General features: G+C 36.4%; 4 protein-coding genes across 4 annotated transcripts; 2 read left to right on the top strand and 2 right to left on the bottom strand.

The window, feature by feature from the left end:
* The first annotated feature begins 54 nt into the window (after positions 1 to 54).
* Positions 55 to 4,575, top strand: LOC122043001 (uncharacterized protein At4g37920-like). Its single transcript, XM_042603425.1, has 6 exons — positions 55 to 335; positions 630 to 991; positions 2,941 to 3,109; positions 3,687 to 3,931; positions 4,036 to 4,223; positions 4,304 to 4,575. The coding sequence occupies exons 1-6, from the start codon at positions 164 to 166 to the stop codon at positions 4,461 to 4,463; spliced, it is 1,296 nt and encodes a 431-aa protein (XP_042459359.1). The 5' UTR covers positions 55 to 163; the 3' UTR covers positions 4,464 to 4,575.
* On the bottom strand, positions 4,563 to 5,942 carry LOC122043002 (probable aquaporin TIP4-3). The gene is made up of 3 exons (XM_042603426.1): positions 5,751 to 5,942; positions 5,426 to 5,670; positions 4,563 to 5,074 (listed from the first exon to the last, which is right to left on the bottom strand). Exons 1-3 carry the CDS (start codon positions 5,875 to 5,877, stop codon positions 4,694 to 4,696), a joined length of 753 nt encoding a protein of 250 aa, XP_042459360.1. The 5' UTR covers positions 5,878 to 5,942; the 3' UTR covers positions 4,563 to 4,693.
* A 2,311-nt stretch (positions 5,943 to 8,253) lies between these two features.
* Positions 8,254 to 9,170, top strand: LOC122043000 (uncharacterized protein At4g37920-like). The gene is made up of 3 exons (XM_042603423.1): positions 8,254 to 8,530; positions 8,635 to 8,822; positions 8,903 to 9,170. Exons 1-3 carry the CDS (start codon positions 8,477 to 8,479, stop codon positions 9,060 to 9,062), a joined length of 402 nt encoding a protein of 133 aa, XP_042459357.1. The 5' UTR covers positions 8,254 to 8,476; the 3' UTR covers positions 9,063 to 9,170.
* On the bottom strand, positions 9,162 to 10,548 carry LOC122042999 (probable aquaporin TIP4-3). The gene is made up of 3 exons (XM_042603422.1): positions 10,362 to 10,548; positions 10,037 to 10,281; positions 9,162 to 9,673 (listed from the first exon to the last, which is right to left on the bottom strand). The coding sequence occupies exons 1-3, from the start codon at positions 10,486 to 10,488 to the stop codon at positions 9,293 to 9,295; spliced, it is 753 nt and encodes a 250-aa protein (XP_042459356.1). The 5' UTR covers positions 10,489 to 10,548; the 3' UTR covers positions 9,162 to 9,292.
* Between the last annotated feature and the right edge of the window lie 5,848 nt (positions 10,549 to 16,396).

Genomic DNA, 16,396 nt, shown 5'->3' with positions numbered 1-16,396 from the left:
CAACTTCCACCGGTATATCACTGATATATCACTCCATACGCTACAAGCAACATCGCAAATAGGGTCGTTACGATACCTTCGTCGTGGCGTCTTGTTGGTTTTTGAGGTTTCTCGCGCAGTGATCTGCGAGCTGGAAACCCTAACGATTGATTGAATCGCGGAGATGGTTTCTTCCTTCGTTCTCCGGTCGTCCCTGCCTCTTTGCATCGGTTCTTGTTCGTCACGGAGTTCAGCTGCCGCTCCGGTCTTTTCGCGTGCCATCGTATCTGTGAGGCTTCTTCCCATCCAATCCGATCGTCGAAGAGGAATCTTGTCTTCTTCCTTTACAATTAGGGGTAATTCGACTATTTCAGATCATTTTCCCTTCTTTTTGTTGGTTGTTTTGAAGAGGAAATTATGCTACCCGTGAAAAACAATTATGCGTTTGCTCGTCCTTTTATTACATATCTGAACAATAGTGCAAGATTTGCCTGTAGATATTCTGCTTGAGGAAGCTTTGGAATTGACTATACTCTTCAAATCATCTATTAGGCATTCATTTGAACTACTTAGACTTGGGTGGTCTATCTGGCCGCTTCTACATTGTGGGTTCAACCAAGGTGCTCATGATATTGCTGTTTTCTTTGCAGCACTCGGTGACATGACAGCAGTGCCAAGTAGCATTACTGAAAAGGTTTCATCAAATCTCATAGAGTCCGAGAACACAACCTTGTGTGAAGAGCAATCAAAAGATGACAAGGGAAATAAAAATGAAGGCAGTGACCCAGGAAAAATCAGTGATTCTAAGATGGTTAAAGTTTGTGATAAACTAATTGGAGTGTTCCTGGTTGATAAGCCTACCACAACCGATTGGAGAAGATTGCTAGCTTTTAGCAGAGAATGGAATAATATCAGGCCACATTTTTACAAGCGTTGTCAGGAAAGAGCAGATAGTGAGAGTGATCCAGGGAGGAAGCACATGCTTCTTCGATTGAGTAGAAAATTGAAAGAGGTTTTTTTACACCTTTTCTTTTGAATTCTCTCTTTGCATTATCAAGTTTGCTCGTATGATTCTCCAAGTTCTTCTGAATGCTCTTTAGGTTCTAGAATAACCTTGATGGGTAGTGCTCAATAGTGTTGAACTCACTTTTCAAATATGATCACTTGTTTGATAGTTACCTTGGTGTATTATAGTGATGAATGTTCTCTGTAGTCCGTCTATTGTTTCAGATCTTAATCAACACAGATATTTTTGTGTTTTCTACTTGTAGGCACTAATATACTAATTGATTAGCATGTAAATAGAATAAGTCAAAGCTTTAGTTGGGGGAGCCTTCGCGCAATGGTAAAGTTGTTACCATGTGACCTAGAGGTCATGAGTTCGAGTCTCGGAAACAGCCTCTTGCAAAGCAAGGTAAGGCTGCATATAATAGTGGGACCCTTCATTAACGGGAGCTTCGTGCACCGGACTGCTCTTTTAAGTCAAAGCTTTGAGTTATGAAGTTAGACTTTAAAAAATCAAAGGTTTTATGTTAAGTAGAACTCAAAAAGAACAAATGAAACATAGTTCACCAGTAAGAAGAGATATTAGGAAAGTATTAAATTGGAGGCACACAAAATTTCTATTAGAATTTTAGATATATTTTATTTTTTGTTCAAAAAGATGTTGATGAAATTATGTTGGTTGGATTCTATCACCAATTATCCAACATGGGTGTGAATTGTGCATCCAAGTGTTTGACACATTTTTTTCTTAATTTTGTTTACAAGTGATCAATAGGGTAGTATCAGTGTTTACCATGGCTATGAATGGGAAATGAAGAGTCTAAATATTTGGATGATGAAGATAACATAATTATGGTATAGTAGATTATTGGAATGAAGATGAGTTTCTAGATTCTTGTAGATTCTTGTGGTGTATTCATTAGGGTAAAAGGAAACTTTGTAAGATTATGGTATAGCAAGCTATACTTTATGAGTCCAAGTCTATGTTACTTGGACTCAAATAGAGTATCTGACATAGTTGTGGATTGTGATATGTTATTTCTAAAATCTTTTGTATATGGTCAATAGTGATATCTTGTCCACTAGGAGCGTTGGTGTTTGAGTGTTAGTATTTGACACGATTATGGAGTGGGCAAAAGATGAGTTTTATTTTCAGAGGTCAAATTATAGAGTAGTCAGAAAAGAAAACTGGTAGAAAAAAATAAAACAATGAGAGCACTCAGATGGATGTTTGTAGCTTTGAGGGTATAATAAGTGGTAACCTCTTCATTTTAGTCTCACATAATTGACTCCTTGAACAGGCATAAATATCAAGGGCCCTTCACCTAAATGCCTTGCTGTTGGATTGAGGCTCCCTTGGGCGTGTACATGTTATCAAATTTGGTCCTCCAGCTCTGGTGATGTTGGGACTAAGGATGGAAGGAGAGAGTAAGAGAATTATTTTTCACTTTAACATGGTTAAACAATGCCTAGGAATGCTTAAGTTTCAAGCGATGAAAGATATATTCAAGAAAAATTGTGTAGTTCCCAAAAGTGATAGAAGGAAAATATGTTAATTATAACATAAATATATTTAATCCAACTAATATATTCTATGGTCAGACAAGCTGACTCAACTAGAATTCCCGGTGTAAATGGTAGAGAAAGAATGCAAGAAATTCTGGTTAATGTAATTAAAAGTGATTTAATGATTTGAATATTACTAGTGAGATAGCTAGCTCAATGTAAAGACAAGCATCATGTATCTGATGCAAATGGTTGAGACAAAGGCAGGTTGGCGATGATAGTGATTATAGAGATGTTGCTAGTGATATAGTAATATATGCAAGTTCAATGGAGGATAAGATTCGTATAGTTGACCCTAAAATGGTTGGGACTAACATATCTTGTTCTATCTTTGGGATCGAATTAGTGCTTTCTTATCTTTGATCAGTTATTCCTGTTCAATTATTTCAGGTTGATGATGACGTGCAAAGGCATGATGAGCTTCTTCAAGTTATTATAGAGACACCAGATAATATAGGTTATATTGTTGCTAAGCGTCGGAAGGATTTCACAAAGGAATTCTTTGCACATCTTCATACTGTAGCAGAATCCTATTATGCCGACCTAGAAAAACAAAATGGTAAGCAATGCGATTTTGAAAGGCTTAACCCAACTCTCTTATTGCTAAATAGAGTTGAGTTGTGCAGATTGTTTGACAAATTCACTCCACTAGCAACATTCCTTCTATAGTTTTGGCCATCTTGTCCCAAGTATTTTGGCCATCTTGTCCCAAGTATTTTGGCCATTGTTAGAGCAATAACTTTTCTTTCTGCAATGCTTCAATGTTAGTTATTGAATATAAATTTAAGACGAAATTTTTTTTAGTGCTTCTTGTTTAATCCACCAATTTATTCGATTAGGATGTGGCCCTAACATGTAGGTTCCCAATCCAGTTTTTAAAGATGAATAAATGAGTACACTGTTCCATTAAACTTGATGCACAATACATGTATACTCGCAAAGATATCTGTCCTTTGTTTGGAGTTGAATTTTCAGAGGTTTGTTTATAGATGAGTATCATGCTGACCTCAAATAGTTGGGGAAAATGGCTGAATGATGGTGGTGGTGGTGTTTATAGATATCCTTTTTATCGTCTTTTCTTGTGGATCTTCTGTTCTCGGTGTAATTTAGCTTCTGGTCAATTAATTGATCAACAGAGATTGCAAGGCTAGGAAATGTTTGTATTGCCGCTGTACAATCATACGACAATGCATCAGAAAGCATTGAGGCCCTCAATACTGCCGAGCTGAAGTTAAATGATATACTCAATTCGCCGACTTTAGATGCTGCCTGCAGGAAGATTGACAATCTAGCCGAGAAAAAAGAACTTGATTCTGCTTTGACACTGATGCTTACCAAAGCGTGGTCAGCTGCAAAAGAATCAAACTTGATGAAAGATGAGGTACTAGTTATTTTCTTAAACGGCCAGTTCCCTTTATTAGAGGCGTATTGCAATGCCTTTTTTGATCTTTCACATGTTTGCATGTCGTTCAAACCATCGACCAGGCAAAGGATATACTTTATCATCTATACAAGACTGCTGCTGGTAATCTTCAGAGATTGATGCCGAAGGAAGTCAGGATACTTAAATATCTCCTCACAATCGAGGATCCCGAACAACGACTATCTGCACTCCGGGATGCATTTACACCTGGGGATGAATTGGAAGGAGAGAATGTTGATTGTTTGTTCACGTAAGTCTTTCCGACTAACACCATTGCTCTCCCAGTTCAGTATTATTATTTTTGATTGAATCTATGTGCATTGCTTGCAGAACTCCAGAGGTATTGTACAGTTTGATTAACACAGTGGTGGATGCCTATCTATTCAGCAGGGAAGGTACACTAGTGAAGGAAGCAAGGGACTTGATGAACCCTAAGATCATTCAGAGGCTGGAGCAGTTGAAGAAAGAAGTCCAAGATAAGTTTCTATAGCTCCCTAACACATTGTCAGTGTCATTGCATTAGAACTTGTAGGAATATGCCATGTTATATGATAATGTTCAATTTCACCCAAGAAGGCAATACAAAGACTTCCAAACATCAACTTGCTTTCATTAAGGCCAGGCATCAACCTGTTTGTTTAAATTACTAGCTTAAGCCTAAACATTCATGGCATTATTATTAGACAAACAAAGAAGCTACAACCATAGTTAATTAACTCCTCAGAAGTCCACGTCCTCTCTTGGGAGGGCCACATGTGTTGGCCTCACCAGGAACACTTGATCGTAGATCAGCCCCGCAAGGCCACCTCCAACGAGCGGTCCGACCCAATAGACCCAATGGTCGGTCCAGTTCCAGGTGGCTAAGGCTGGTCCGAACGATCTAGCGGGGTTCATTGATGCACCGGAGAATGGGCCACCGGCGAGGATGTTGGCCCCAACCACAAGACCCACCAACAAGGGTCCAAGTCCTGGAGGGATGAGCTTCTTAGGATCCACAATGGTGGCGTAGACCGAGAAGAGAAGAGAGAAAGTGAGGACGATCTCCATGATCACTCCCTGTAGAGAGCCCATCCCGACTGCTACAGTGTGCACTGGAGTGTCCTGATGTCATTAGTCGAATTATGTTAGTCAAAATGCAGTTATATATATATATATATATATTTGGTCGAATACTTAAATTTATAATGATATTATTGAAAGGGTTTAAAAATATGATGCAATAGTTGACTTATTTATAAATAATGTACAAGTAAAATGATGCAAAAGATATATTTAAGAAACTTGTAAAATAATGCAATATAGTACAACCAAAGCTTTTGTATATTTAAATATGTTGTAATCTTAACTTTTAGGTATTAGGGAGTTATATGTATTGAATAAATTACGAAATTGTACGATAGTGTTATAATCTTAGCTTTTAGGGGTAAAAAGTAAAATGGGATAAATGATTACCAATCCGCCGGTGAGGTACTTGAGGAGGAAGCATGCAGCGGCGGAGGCAAGCAGCTGCGCGATCACGTAGAGCACCGAACGCACGACGCTGATGTTTCCGCCCACGGCCAGCCCCAGCGTCACCGCCGGGTTCAGGTGGCCGCCGGAGATGTGCAGCCCGGCTGAGATCATCACGGCCACCACCAGTGCGTGCGCTACTGCTACCGCCGTCAGCCCCATGATCGAGTCCCCGCCCATCATCTTCTCTGCACGCATGCAACAGTTAATCATTCAAAGCAGGGGAATCGGAACTAAGAGGGAACAGAGGAAGGATTGGTGAGTTCACCAGCGGCCATGGCGGTGCCAACGCCGGAGAAGACGAAGAGGAAGGTGAGGATGAATTCGGCAAGGACAGCCCGGATGCAACCGGGCTCCGCCGCCTCCCGGTGGTCTCCCAACGCGATCTTCGCCATTGTTGATGTGTTTGTGGCGATTGCTCTTGCTCTGCCTTCAACTTTCGGCGTTGCCTTCTTTTTATAGAGGTGACAACTCATTAATCATGTGAATTCATAAAATGCAGAAAAAAAAAACATAACATAATTTATTTTATTCTTTTATATATATATATTCTTATTAAGAATGTAATTAATTTATATATTATTAAATTAATAATTCAACTTCTTCTCTAATTGAAAAAATAACATACATTTAAAATTATTTAATAATTTATTGCTAACTATAAAGGAAATAAATTAATTATAGTGTGACCTCCCATTAGGGATGACAAGAGGACGGGGCGGGGGGCGGATTCCCCAATCCTGCCCTCAAATTATATCTCAGCCCCCTCTTCATCCTCATCTATTGTTTTATTTAATCAAAAAATCCTTATCTAGTTAGAATTAAATTTTCATTTTCATGTCCGCTTTAAGTGTCCATTCACTTAGCAAAAAGGGTTTTAATTTTCAATATCTTTCATAAAAGGATCCCCATATCTGTCCTTGTTTAACTATAGCGATTTGAAAAATATCAATCCGAATTCATACCTGAAAAGACTTTCCGAATCCATCTCTATTTCAAAAATTTTTTTCCACGAATCCATAAGAAAAATTATCATCCTTCCATTGTCAAATAATTAATAATTATAAAGGGATAACCTGATGCACGAAGCTTTCACTATACGGGATCTCGAGGAATGATTCATTGTACGTAGTTTTATTCTCTTTTTTTGTAAGAGATTGTTTTCAGAATTTGAATCCGTGATATTTTGATCATAAAATAATAATTTTACTGTTGCACCAAGGCTCTCCTTCCAAATAATTAATAATTATATTTATTTTAAATAATGGATAATTTTGGCAGTCAAACTCCTATTATTTCCTAAAGAATTAATAATTTTGATCATCTACCACTCTTTGGTAATCAAATTTATTAATTTTGGTTATTAACAGTTACTAATTATTCTAATGGCAATTAAATAATTACTAAATAGTTAATTAGTAATTAATTAATTAAATTTTCAATTAGTTTCCTAAATAGCATTCAGTTTTTTTTTTTTTTTTTTTGTCAAAAGTGATTAAAGCTCTATAAATCCTTAAACCTCTTAATCAAAATTATTGAACGATTCTAAAGACTTTAAATTAATATCAAACCAACCCTGATTATATTTATGTTTTTTTTACACTTAATTTGGAAGTTTAATTATACTTCTTTAATAGTATTACCAAAGAAGTATAATTATCTATGTAAATTATTTTACTTAATCTATTAAAATCCATCCCTTCCGTTTCAATCTATCTCTAATTCCTTAATCCATTATAGAGTTGTTATGATTACTAGCAAATTGGAATAATATTCATTTTTTTATATATAATTTAGGTATTCAATTCTTTCTATTTAAGTTTTTTTAAACCCATTTGAAGCTTCATTTTGTAGGGAGTCTGTTCCCTATTTAGTATCACATCATAATCCCGGGGTAATAATATCCCATTATTACAAGCATCCAAAAGTGTTTGATTGCTTGTTGAATAATAACAGGTTAGGAAAAAGCAGATTGATTGGAAAAATATTTGAGAAAGATTTGCCAAAATTATATATATATATATATATATATATATAATTTCTTCCTGTAAAAATAATTATATTTTGTTTTTTTTCTTGAACATTGAGATCCATCAAGGATTGCTTGTGGTTGAGGAGACACACCAAAAGATGGAGTTGACTTTAAAACCAAGAGTGCCTTCATGCATCATTACACCTCTATATCTTTTAAAATTTTTAAAAATAATTTAATATTATTCATTTACTAAAATTAACAAGTAAAAATATCAATGCGATTTTGAAAGGCTTAACCCAACTCTCTTATTGCTAAATAGAGTTGAGTTGTGCAGATTGTTTGACAAATTCACTCCACTAGCAACATTCCTTCTATAGTTTTGGCCATCTTGCCCCAAGTATTTTGGCCATTGTTATAGCAATAACTTTTCTTTCTGCAATGCTTCAATGTTAGTTATTGAATATAAATTTAAGACGAACACGTAATTTTTTTTAGTGCTTCTTGTTTAATCCACCAATTTATTCGATTAGGATGCGGCCCTAACATGTAGGTTCCCAATCCAGTTTTTAAAGATGAATAAATGAGTACACTGTTCCATTAAACTTGATGCACAATACATGTATACTCGCAAAGATATCTGTCCTTTGTTTGGAGTTGAATTTTCAGAGGTTTGTTTATAGATGAGTATCATGCTGACCTCAAATAGTTGGGGGAAAATGGCTGAATGATGGTGGTGGTGTTTTTTATAGATATCCTTTTTATCGTCTTTTCTCGTGGATCTTCTGTTCTCGGTGTAATTTAGCTTCTGGTCAATTAATTGATCAACAGAGATTGCAAGGCTAGGAAATGTTTGTATTGCCGCTGTACAATCATACGACAATGCATCAGAAAGCATTGAGGCCCTCAATACTGCCGAGCTGAAGTTAAATGATATACTCAATTCGCCGACTTTAGATGCTGCCTGCAGGAAGATTGACAATCTAGCCGAGAAAAAAGAACTTGATTCTGCTTTGACGCTGATGCTTACCAAAGCGTGGTCAGCTGCAAAAGAATCAAACTTGATGAAAGATGAGGTACTAGTTATTTTCTTAAACGGCTAGTTCCCTTTATTAGAGGCGTATTGCAATGCCTTTTTTGATCTTTCACATGTTTGCATGTCGTTCAAACCATTGACCAGGCAAAGGATATACTTTATCATCTATACAAGACTGCTGCTGGTAATCTTCAGAGATTGATGCCGAAGGAAGTCAGGATACTCAAATATCTCCTCACAATCGAGGATCCTGAACAACGACTATCTGCACTCCGGGATGCATTTACACCTGGGGATGAATTGGAAGGAGAGAATGTTGATTGTTTGTTCACGTAAGTCTTTCCGACTAACACCATTGCTCTCCCAGTTCAGTATTATTATTTTTGATTGAATCTATGTGCATTGCTTGCAGAACTCCAGAGGTATTGTACAGTTTGATTAACACAGTGGTGGATGCCTATCTATTCAGCAGGGAAGGTACACTAGTGAAGGAAGCAAGGGACTTGATGAACCCAAAGATCATTCAGAGGCTGGAGCAGTTGAAGAAAGAAGTCCAAGATAAGTTTCTATAGTTCCCTAACACATTGTCAGTGTCGTTGCATTAGAACTTGTAGGAATATGCCATGTTATATGATAATGTTCAATTTCACCCAAGAAGGCAATACAAAGACTTCCAAACATCAACTTGCTTTCATTAAGGCCAGGCATCAACCTGTTTGTTTAAATTACTAGCTTAAGCCTAAACATTCATGGCATTATTATTAGACAAACAAAGAAGCTACAACCATAGTTAATTAACTCCTCAGAAGTCCACGTCCTCTCTTGGGAGGGCCACATGTGTTGGCCTCACCAGGAACACTTGATCGTAGATCAGCCCCGCAAGGCCACCTCCAACGAGCGGTCCGACCCAATAGACCCAATGGTCAGTCCAGTTCCAGGTGGCCAAGGCTGGTCCGAACGATCTAGCCGGGTTCATTGATGCACCGGAGAATGGGCCACCGGCGAGGATGTTGGCCCCAACCACAAGACCTACCAACAAGGGTCCAAGTCCTGGAGGGATGAGCTTCTTAGGATCCACAATGGTGGCGTAGACCGAGAAGAGAAGAGAGAAAGTGAGGACGATCTCCATGATCACTCCCTGTAGAGAGCCCATCCCGACTGCTACAGTGTGCACTGGAGTGTCCTGATGTCATTAGTCGAATTATGTTAGTCAAAATGCAGTTATATATATATATATATATATATATATATATATATGGTCGAATACTTAAATTTATAATGATATTATTGAAAGGGTTTAAAAATATGATGCAATAGTTGACTTATTTATAAATAATGTACAAGTAAAATGATGCAAAAGATATATTTAAGAAACTTGTAAAATAATGCAATATAGTACAACCAAAGCTTTTGTATATTTAAATATGTTGCAACCTTAACTTTTACGTGTTAGGGAGTTATATGTATTGAATAAATTACGAAATTGTACGATAGTGTTATAATCTTAGCTTTTAGGGGTAAAAAGTAAAATGGGATAAATGATTACCAATCCGCCGGTGAGGTACTTGAGGAGGAAGCATGCAGCGGCGGAGGCAAGTAGCTGCGCGATCACGTAGAGCACCGAACGCACGACGCTGATGTTTCCGCCCACGGCCAGCCCCAGCGTCACCGCCGGATTCAGGTGGCCACCGGAGATGTGCAGCCCGGCCGAGATCATCACTGCCACCACCAGTGCGTGCGCCACTGCCACGGCCGTCAGCCCCATGATCGAGTCCCCGCCCATCATCTTCTCTGCACGCATGCAACACTTAATCATTCAAAGCAGGGGAATCGGAACGAAGAGGGAACAGAGGAAGGATTGGTGAGTTCACCGGCGGCCATGGCGGTGCCAACGCCGGAGAAGACGAAGAGGAAGGTGAGGATGAATTCAGCAAGGACAGCCCGGATGCAACCGGGCTCCGCCGCCTCCCGGTGGTCTCCCAACGCGATCTTCGCCATTGTTGATGTGTTTGTGGCGATTGCTCTTGCTCTGCCTTCAACTTTGGGCGTTGCCTTCTTTTTATAGAGGTGACAACTCATTAATCATGTGAATTCATAAAATGCAGGAAAAACAACATAACATCATTTATTTTATTCTTATATATATATTCTTATTAAGAATGTAATTAATCTATATATTATTAAATTAATAATTCAACTTCTTCTCTAATTGAAAAAATAGCATACATTTAAAATTATTTAATAATTTATTGCTAAATAAAAAGCAAATAAATTAATTATGGTGTGACCTCCCATTAGGGATGGCGAGAGGGCGGAGGCAGGTTTGTAGTCCTGCCCCAAAATTATATCTGAGCCCCTTTTCGTCCTCATCTATTATTTTATTTAATCGAGAAATTCTCATCCTCCTCGTTTAACTACTATAGGGATTTAAAAAATCTCTCAATCTGAATTCATACCCAAAAAGACTTTCCGAAACTATCTCCGTTTCAAATTTTTTCCATATCAAATCCATAGAAAAAATTATCATCCCTACCTCCCATTGTTAAATAATTAATAATTATATTTATTTTAAATAATGAATAATTTTGGCAGCCAAACTCCTATTATTTCCTAAAGAATTATAATTTTGATCATCTACCACTCTTTGGTAATCAAATTTATTAATTTTGGTTATTAACAGTTACTAATTATTCAAATGTCAATTAAATAATTACTAAATAGTTAATTAGTAATTAATTAATTAAATTTTCAATTAGTTTCCTAAATAGCATTCAGTTTTTTTTTGTCAAAAGTGATTAAAGCTCTATAAATCCTTAAACCTCTTAATCAAAATTATTGAACGATTCTAAAGACTTTAAATTAATATCAAACCAACCCTGATTATATTTATGTTTTTTTACTTAATTTTGAAGTTTAATTATACTTCTTTAATAGTATTACTAAAGAAGTATAATTATCTATGTAAATTTTTTTACTTAATCTATTAAAATCCATCCCTTCCGGTTCAATCTATCTCTAATTCCTTAATCCATTATAGAGTTGTTATGATTACTAGCAAATTGGAATAATATTCATTTATATATATATAATTTAGGTATTCAATTCTTTCTATTTAAGTTTTTTTAAACCCATTTGAAGCTTCATTTTGTAGGGAGTCTGTTCCCTATTTAGCATCACATCATAATCCCGGGGTAATAATATCCCATTATTACAAGCATCCAAAAGTGTTTGATTGCTTGTTGAATAATAACAGGTTAGGACAAAGCAGATTGATTGGAAAAATATTTGAGAAAGATTTGCCAAAATTATATATACATATATGAAAATTTTACTTTTGTTCTTTATATTGTATAGGCTAAATAAACTAATATTTATGCTTCATCTATTTTCTTCCTTTAAAAATAATTATATTTTGTTTTTTTTCTTGAACATTGAGATCCATCAAGGATTGCTTGTGGTTGAGGAGACACACAAAAAGATGGAGTTGACTTTAAAACCAAGAGTGCCTTCATGCATCATTACACCTCTATATCTTTTAAAATTTTTAAAAATAATTTAATATTATTCATTTACTAAAATTAACAAGTAAAAATATGAATAATTTTTTAAAAAAACATTAAATTGACTGTCATCATGTACTAACGAATGGATATCATATTCTTGTTTCTATGATTGTAGTTTTTTATTTTTTTTAGTTAGCATCTCATTTCAAGGTAACTAATTCAACCCTATAAAAAATTCTCATCCATCATTAGATAATTTAAAAAGTTTTATTACTAGACGGTCCATTAATCTAGTATTTTTAGATCAACAGTTCATTAATAAAAATTATCTGTTCATGCTTATGAAATTGAAAAATTAAACTTCCTACCACTATATTATTACCTTGCGAGCAAATAATTGTAGTTAGTAGCATAGTAAGTTGTTGGAGTAGGCCCGTTGATGCACTTAAATTATGGAGTCAACTTTCATTTATTTTTATTTTATTTCTCACCATTGCCAAATGTGATGATGAGATCAGTTAATTAATTAACAAATAATAAAGAATAATGTAAGCTTGATTTCACATGCAAGACAGCAGCAATTATCATTTAAAAAAAAAGGACAAAAAAACCTCGACTAATAGAGAAGAGACAACTCATTTTGACTCATTGTTCATGTGAAAGCATTTATCTATCTACTTTGCATGATAATGTATGATATGAGAAGATTGGAAATCCTTTGTCTAGTTGACTTTTTGATATAGACACAACCCTAGGTAACCTCCAAGAACTACACTACATAATATTATCAACATCCTATTTTTTGTTAAATAAAAAACTAAAAAATATATATATATGCACGTTGCATAGTTGCATCTTGCAAGCCTTGAAGAGCTTCCTGACTAAATCATGATAAATTATGTATATATATGAAGAAAATAACTTGTATGTCGATATATTAAGAGTGAATTATTCAAATGATTGAAAAATCTTATTTCGGAGTTCTTTAACTCCTAAATTTGGGCTCTTCACCCTCAAGTCATTTGCCTCAGTATCAAGCTCTCTCCTCCCCTCAGTATTCCGAGCATCCTTTCGATCTTGGCCTCTTGCCCTTGAGTCGGTCAAGCTCTTCTTAGATCCCGGCTCGCGTCCATCACTGCTCAACCCAAGTGTCAGACCCTTAAAGCTCAAGTATACACCCAATTTATGTTGCTACTATATTAAAACACCATGGCTAAACTCGATCATAAAAGCGACGTCGATACACAACACAATTGCTAAAGACCACTTTCGAGATGTTGTGGAGAAGGTCAAAGGAAAGCTAACAGGTTTAACAACTGAAGCTTTATCCATGGGAGGGAGAGTACTTTGGTTCAATTGATTTTGTCAACTATCCCAAATTACACAATGAATGACTTACAATGAGTTGGAAAAGCTAACCAGAGCCTTCATATAGGGAGATGGCCCGAGTGGTGGGAAATAACACATGATGAAAGAAAAGGATCGAGATCGAGAAGAGATAAAGCAATGGGGTCTGATAGAGAGATTGATAGAGAGACATGAGGGATAGCGGCGATACAAGAAGAGGAAGGAAACGGAGGAGAATTTGCTTGTATGATTGCCTTCACTGTGTAAACTGTAATAGACTTTCTCACATAGTAGCTACAAACTTTGTTCTAACTATTTACTTAACTTGCTAACATGTTCCCATATTTGTGCTCCTCGTCTTCTCTAGATCTTGTGATAGACTCCTTGTGGCTGAATCTCTGTTTGTTCTTCAAGACCAATAATATCGTTTTCTGCCCCACAAATATGATTATCCTCAAGCCAGTTATCTCTCATTTTAACTTTGTCTTCCATGAGTAGGCACGAGTCCTGTTGGAGATCTTAAATATAAGTTTTCGATACTGTCTCAGTTGATACTTACCTCCAGGCTCCAGAGTAGAATCCCTGGTGCATCACTTGACAAACCAGGGGACTTGTTATTTCTTTAGAACCAAATGAGTTCCTTTGTTCCTCATTAAGGCCCATGAGTCATGACATTTCAAAAGTTCAGATAAATCGAATAATAATATTGTATAAGAAATTGAACTCATCAGTTGGGACTTGGTTCTCGGTTCAACGGATTGAATTGGATAGTTCTGTTTTGAACTACATGAGGTGTAGGCCCACCAAATTTAGATGAAGTACTTGATGAACAATATGTAGAGGAAAATACCAATCAAGAACATATATGAACTTTTAGAACCTCAATAGTGTAATATATTACCTACTCGAAGACCTGTATAGACTTCTAAAACATTAAGAAGACATTCATAGTGAAACATTACCTGTTTAAACAATGTAGATCTATCAATCGCTTTTGAGCAAAAGTGATTGATAGCCTTTATAAAGTGGAAAATGCCAGCCAAGAACATTTGAAGTCTTCTTTTATGAGGAATAACCATTGTCCTTTTCAGTGTGATTACTGCTTCGCCTCGAGATGGTGGTTGTGATCCATCTTACTGTACCTCAATTGGAATCATAGGTAGGTATTATATTGTTAAGCAATTGATAAACATTTACTTACCTAGGAACGCAATGCTTGAATGCTTCAGGAACCTCAAAAGTTCATGCAAATAATCGTTTCGGGTTCTTAAAACTGAGTTCATCATGTTTGAGTATATGAAATCAACTCAAGGGGTCAGCCAAATAGCTTCTGGGACAAGGATGCTGTCAGTAGTGGCATTCTATCAGTCACCTTATGGCCACTCTTTTAATTAAACAAAGGGTGTTCATTGGGGCCCCTCATTCGTTGCACCATGCCTTATGTCACTGCCCCACATCACTTTCCTATACATCAGCATCCAGTGCTCTGAGAGTCTTCCATGAATTGCTAGTTGCTATTCAATTTTACCGATCAACATCAGTCATAGTGGATGATGGATCATCTTTTGCTTTTCTTCTCTGATGCATTGGAGAGCATCAATGGCATTCAGCTGTGTTTTGGTTAATCTGCAGCTTTTTTTAGAAGCTTCAGATAAAGGAAAGAAATGACTGAGGTTTGCAGATGTCTTACTCAAAAGTGGCGTTCAAGGAAGACAGCATAATTTCAAGGTATAAAATAACAAATAACATGGAGGAAAGAAACAGAGGTAGTGAGTCGATGAACCGTGTTCATGTGTTTGGTTGATCTGCAGCCTTGAGATTGAAAATGTTAGCCTTTTCTATATCTCAAAAGTAATACAGGGACAAATGACATGGAAGATAGTAACAGCACTAGTGACTGTATCAAGAATGGGGTTCATCTAGTTAGTACGGTTTTGTGATAGTTTCTATGATCTGTGACAAGGAATGTTCAAGAAAGACAACAAAATTTCAAGGAGCAAAAATAACGTAAATATATTCCCAGAAAATATCTTATGTAACAATAGGTCCTGTTCAAGCTAAAATATGTTTTATTCAAATTTGAAATAACTGGGACTCTTAATCTATTTGTTTGTGGTTGTACATGGAAGCAAGCAACAAGACACATCAGTTCAAGCTTGTTCATGATTTTGTGGTTTTGGGGCATTTCATATATTCCCAGGCTTGTTCAGGAGGAATCATTAGAATAATGAATAATAATTAGAAACTATAAAGTAAAAATAGTGTTGAGTGTCTCCTTGCTCATCTGTGTTTATCTTTATCTGCTGCTTCTTTTAGAAGCTTCAGCTAAAAACATGCAACATTTTATATGATCTGACAAGTGCTGTTCAACGAAGAATCAGCATAAATATATCTGAAGCATGTAAAGGAAAAAGTAGTTGTCATGATGTGCCAGCATGATTGAAAATATATCAGAAGCGATGTTCTAAAAAAGAATCCATCCAACCTGCCAACATATGGAATTTTCTTTTACTTTCGAAAAAGGAGCATACTAATATACAAACAATAAGTCTAGTTGAAGCACAAATGTGCTAGGAAGCATCAAAGTTTAAGAACGCTGCAGCATATAGTATGATGATAAATGTTTGCATGAGGAGCATCAAGTATCCATTTTTCTAGTGGTATTAAATATATTGCAGTACTTTAAATGGCACCAACAGGAGGCATCATGAGTAAAGGAAGTGGAGTGAAGCACCATCATTGCTTAGAAGGAAGCCTGATTCCCAGGAGAAGGAAAGCCATGTTGCCAGGGAAAATGAACCCGCCACCATCAGTATTTGCCTATGCTTTTTCCCAGATTTAATGATTGTTTGGGAGCCCGTGAGCTACATTGACAGTATCTTATCGATGTTCTTAAGAAAGATAGGTAATGAATGCAGGTTCTCACCCAACACAGCTTCTCCAAAAAGCATACATGTCTAATACTGAGGAGAGTTAGAAAAAAAAAACACGAATGGAAGAATCATCAAAATTGCAGGATAAGAAACACAGTGTAGCCATAGCCATGAGACACCCAC

Source organism: Zingiber officinale, chromosome 2A (genome assembly GCF_018446385.1).
Source record: "Zingiber officinale cultivar Zhangliang chromosome 2A, Zo_v1.1, whole genome shotgun sequence".
NCBI lineage: Eukaryota > Viridiplantae > Streptophyta > Magnoliopsida > Zingiberales > Zingiberaceae > Zingiber > Zingiber officinale.
This window is presented reverse-complemented; position numbering and strand designations above follow the sequence as displayed.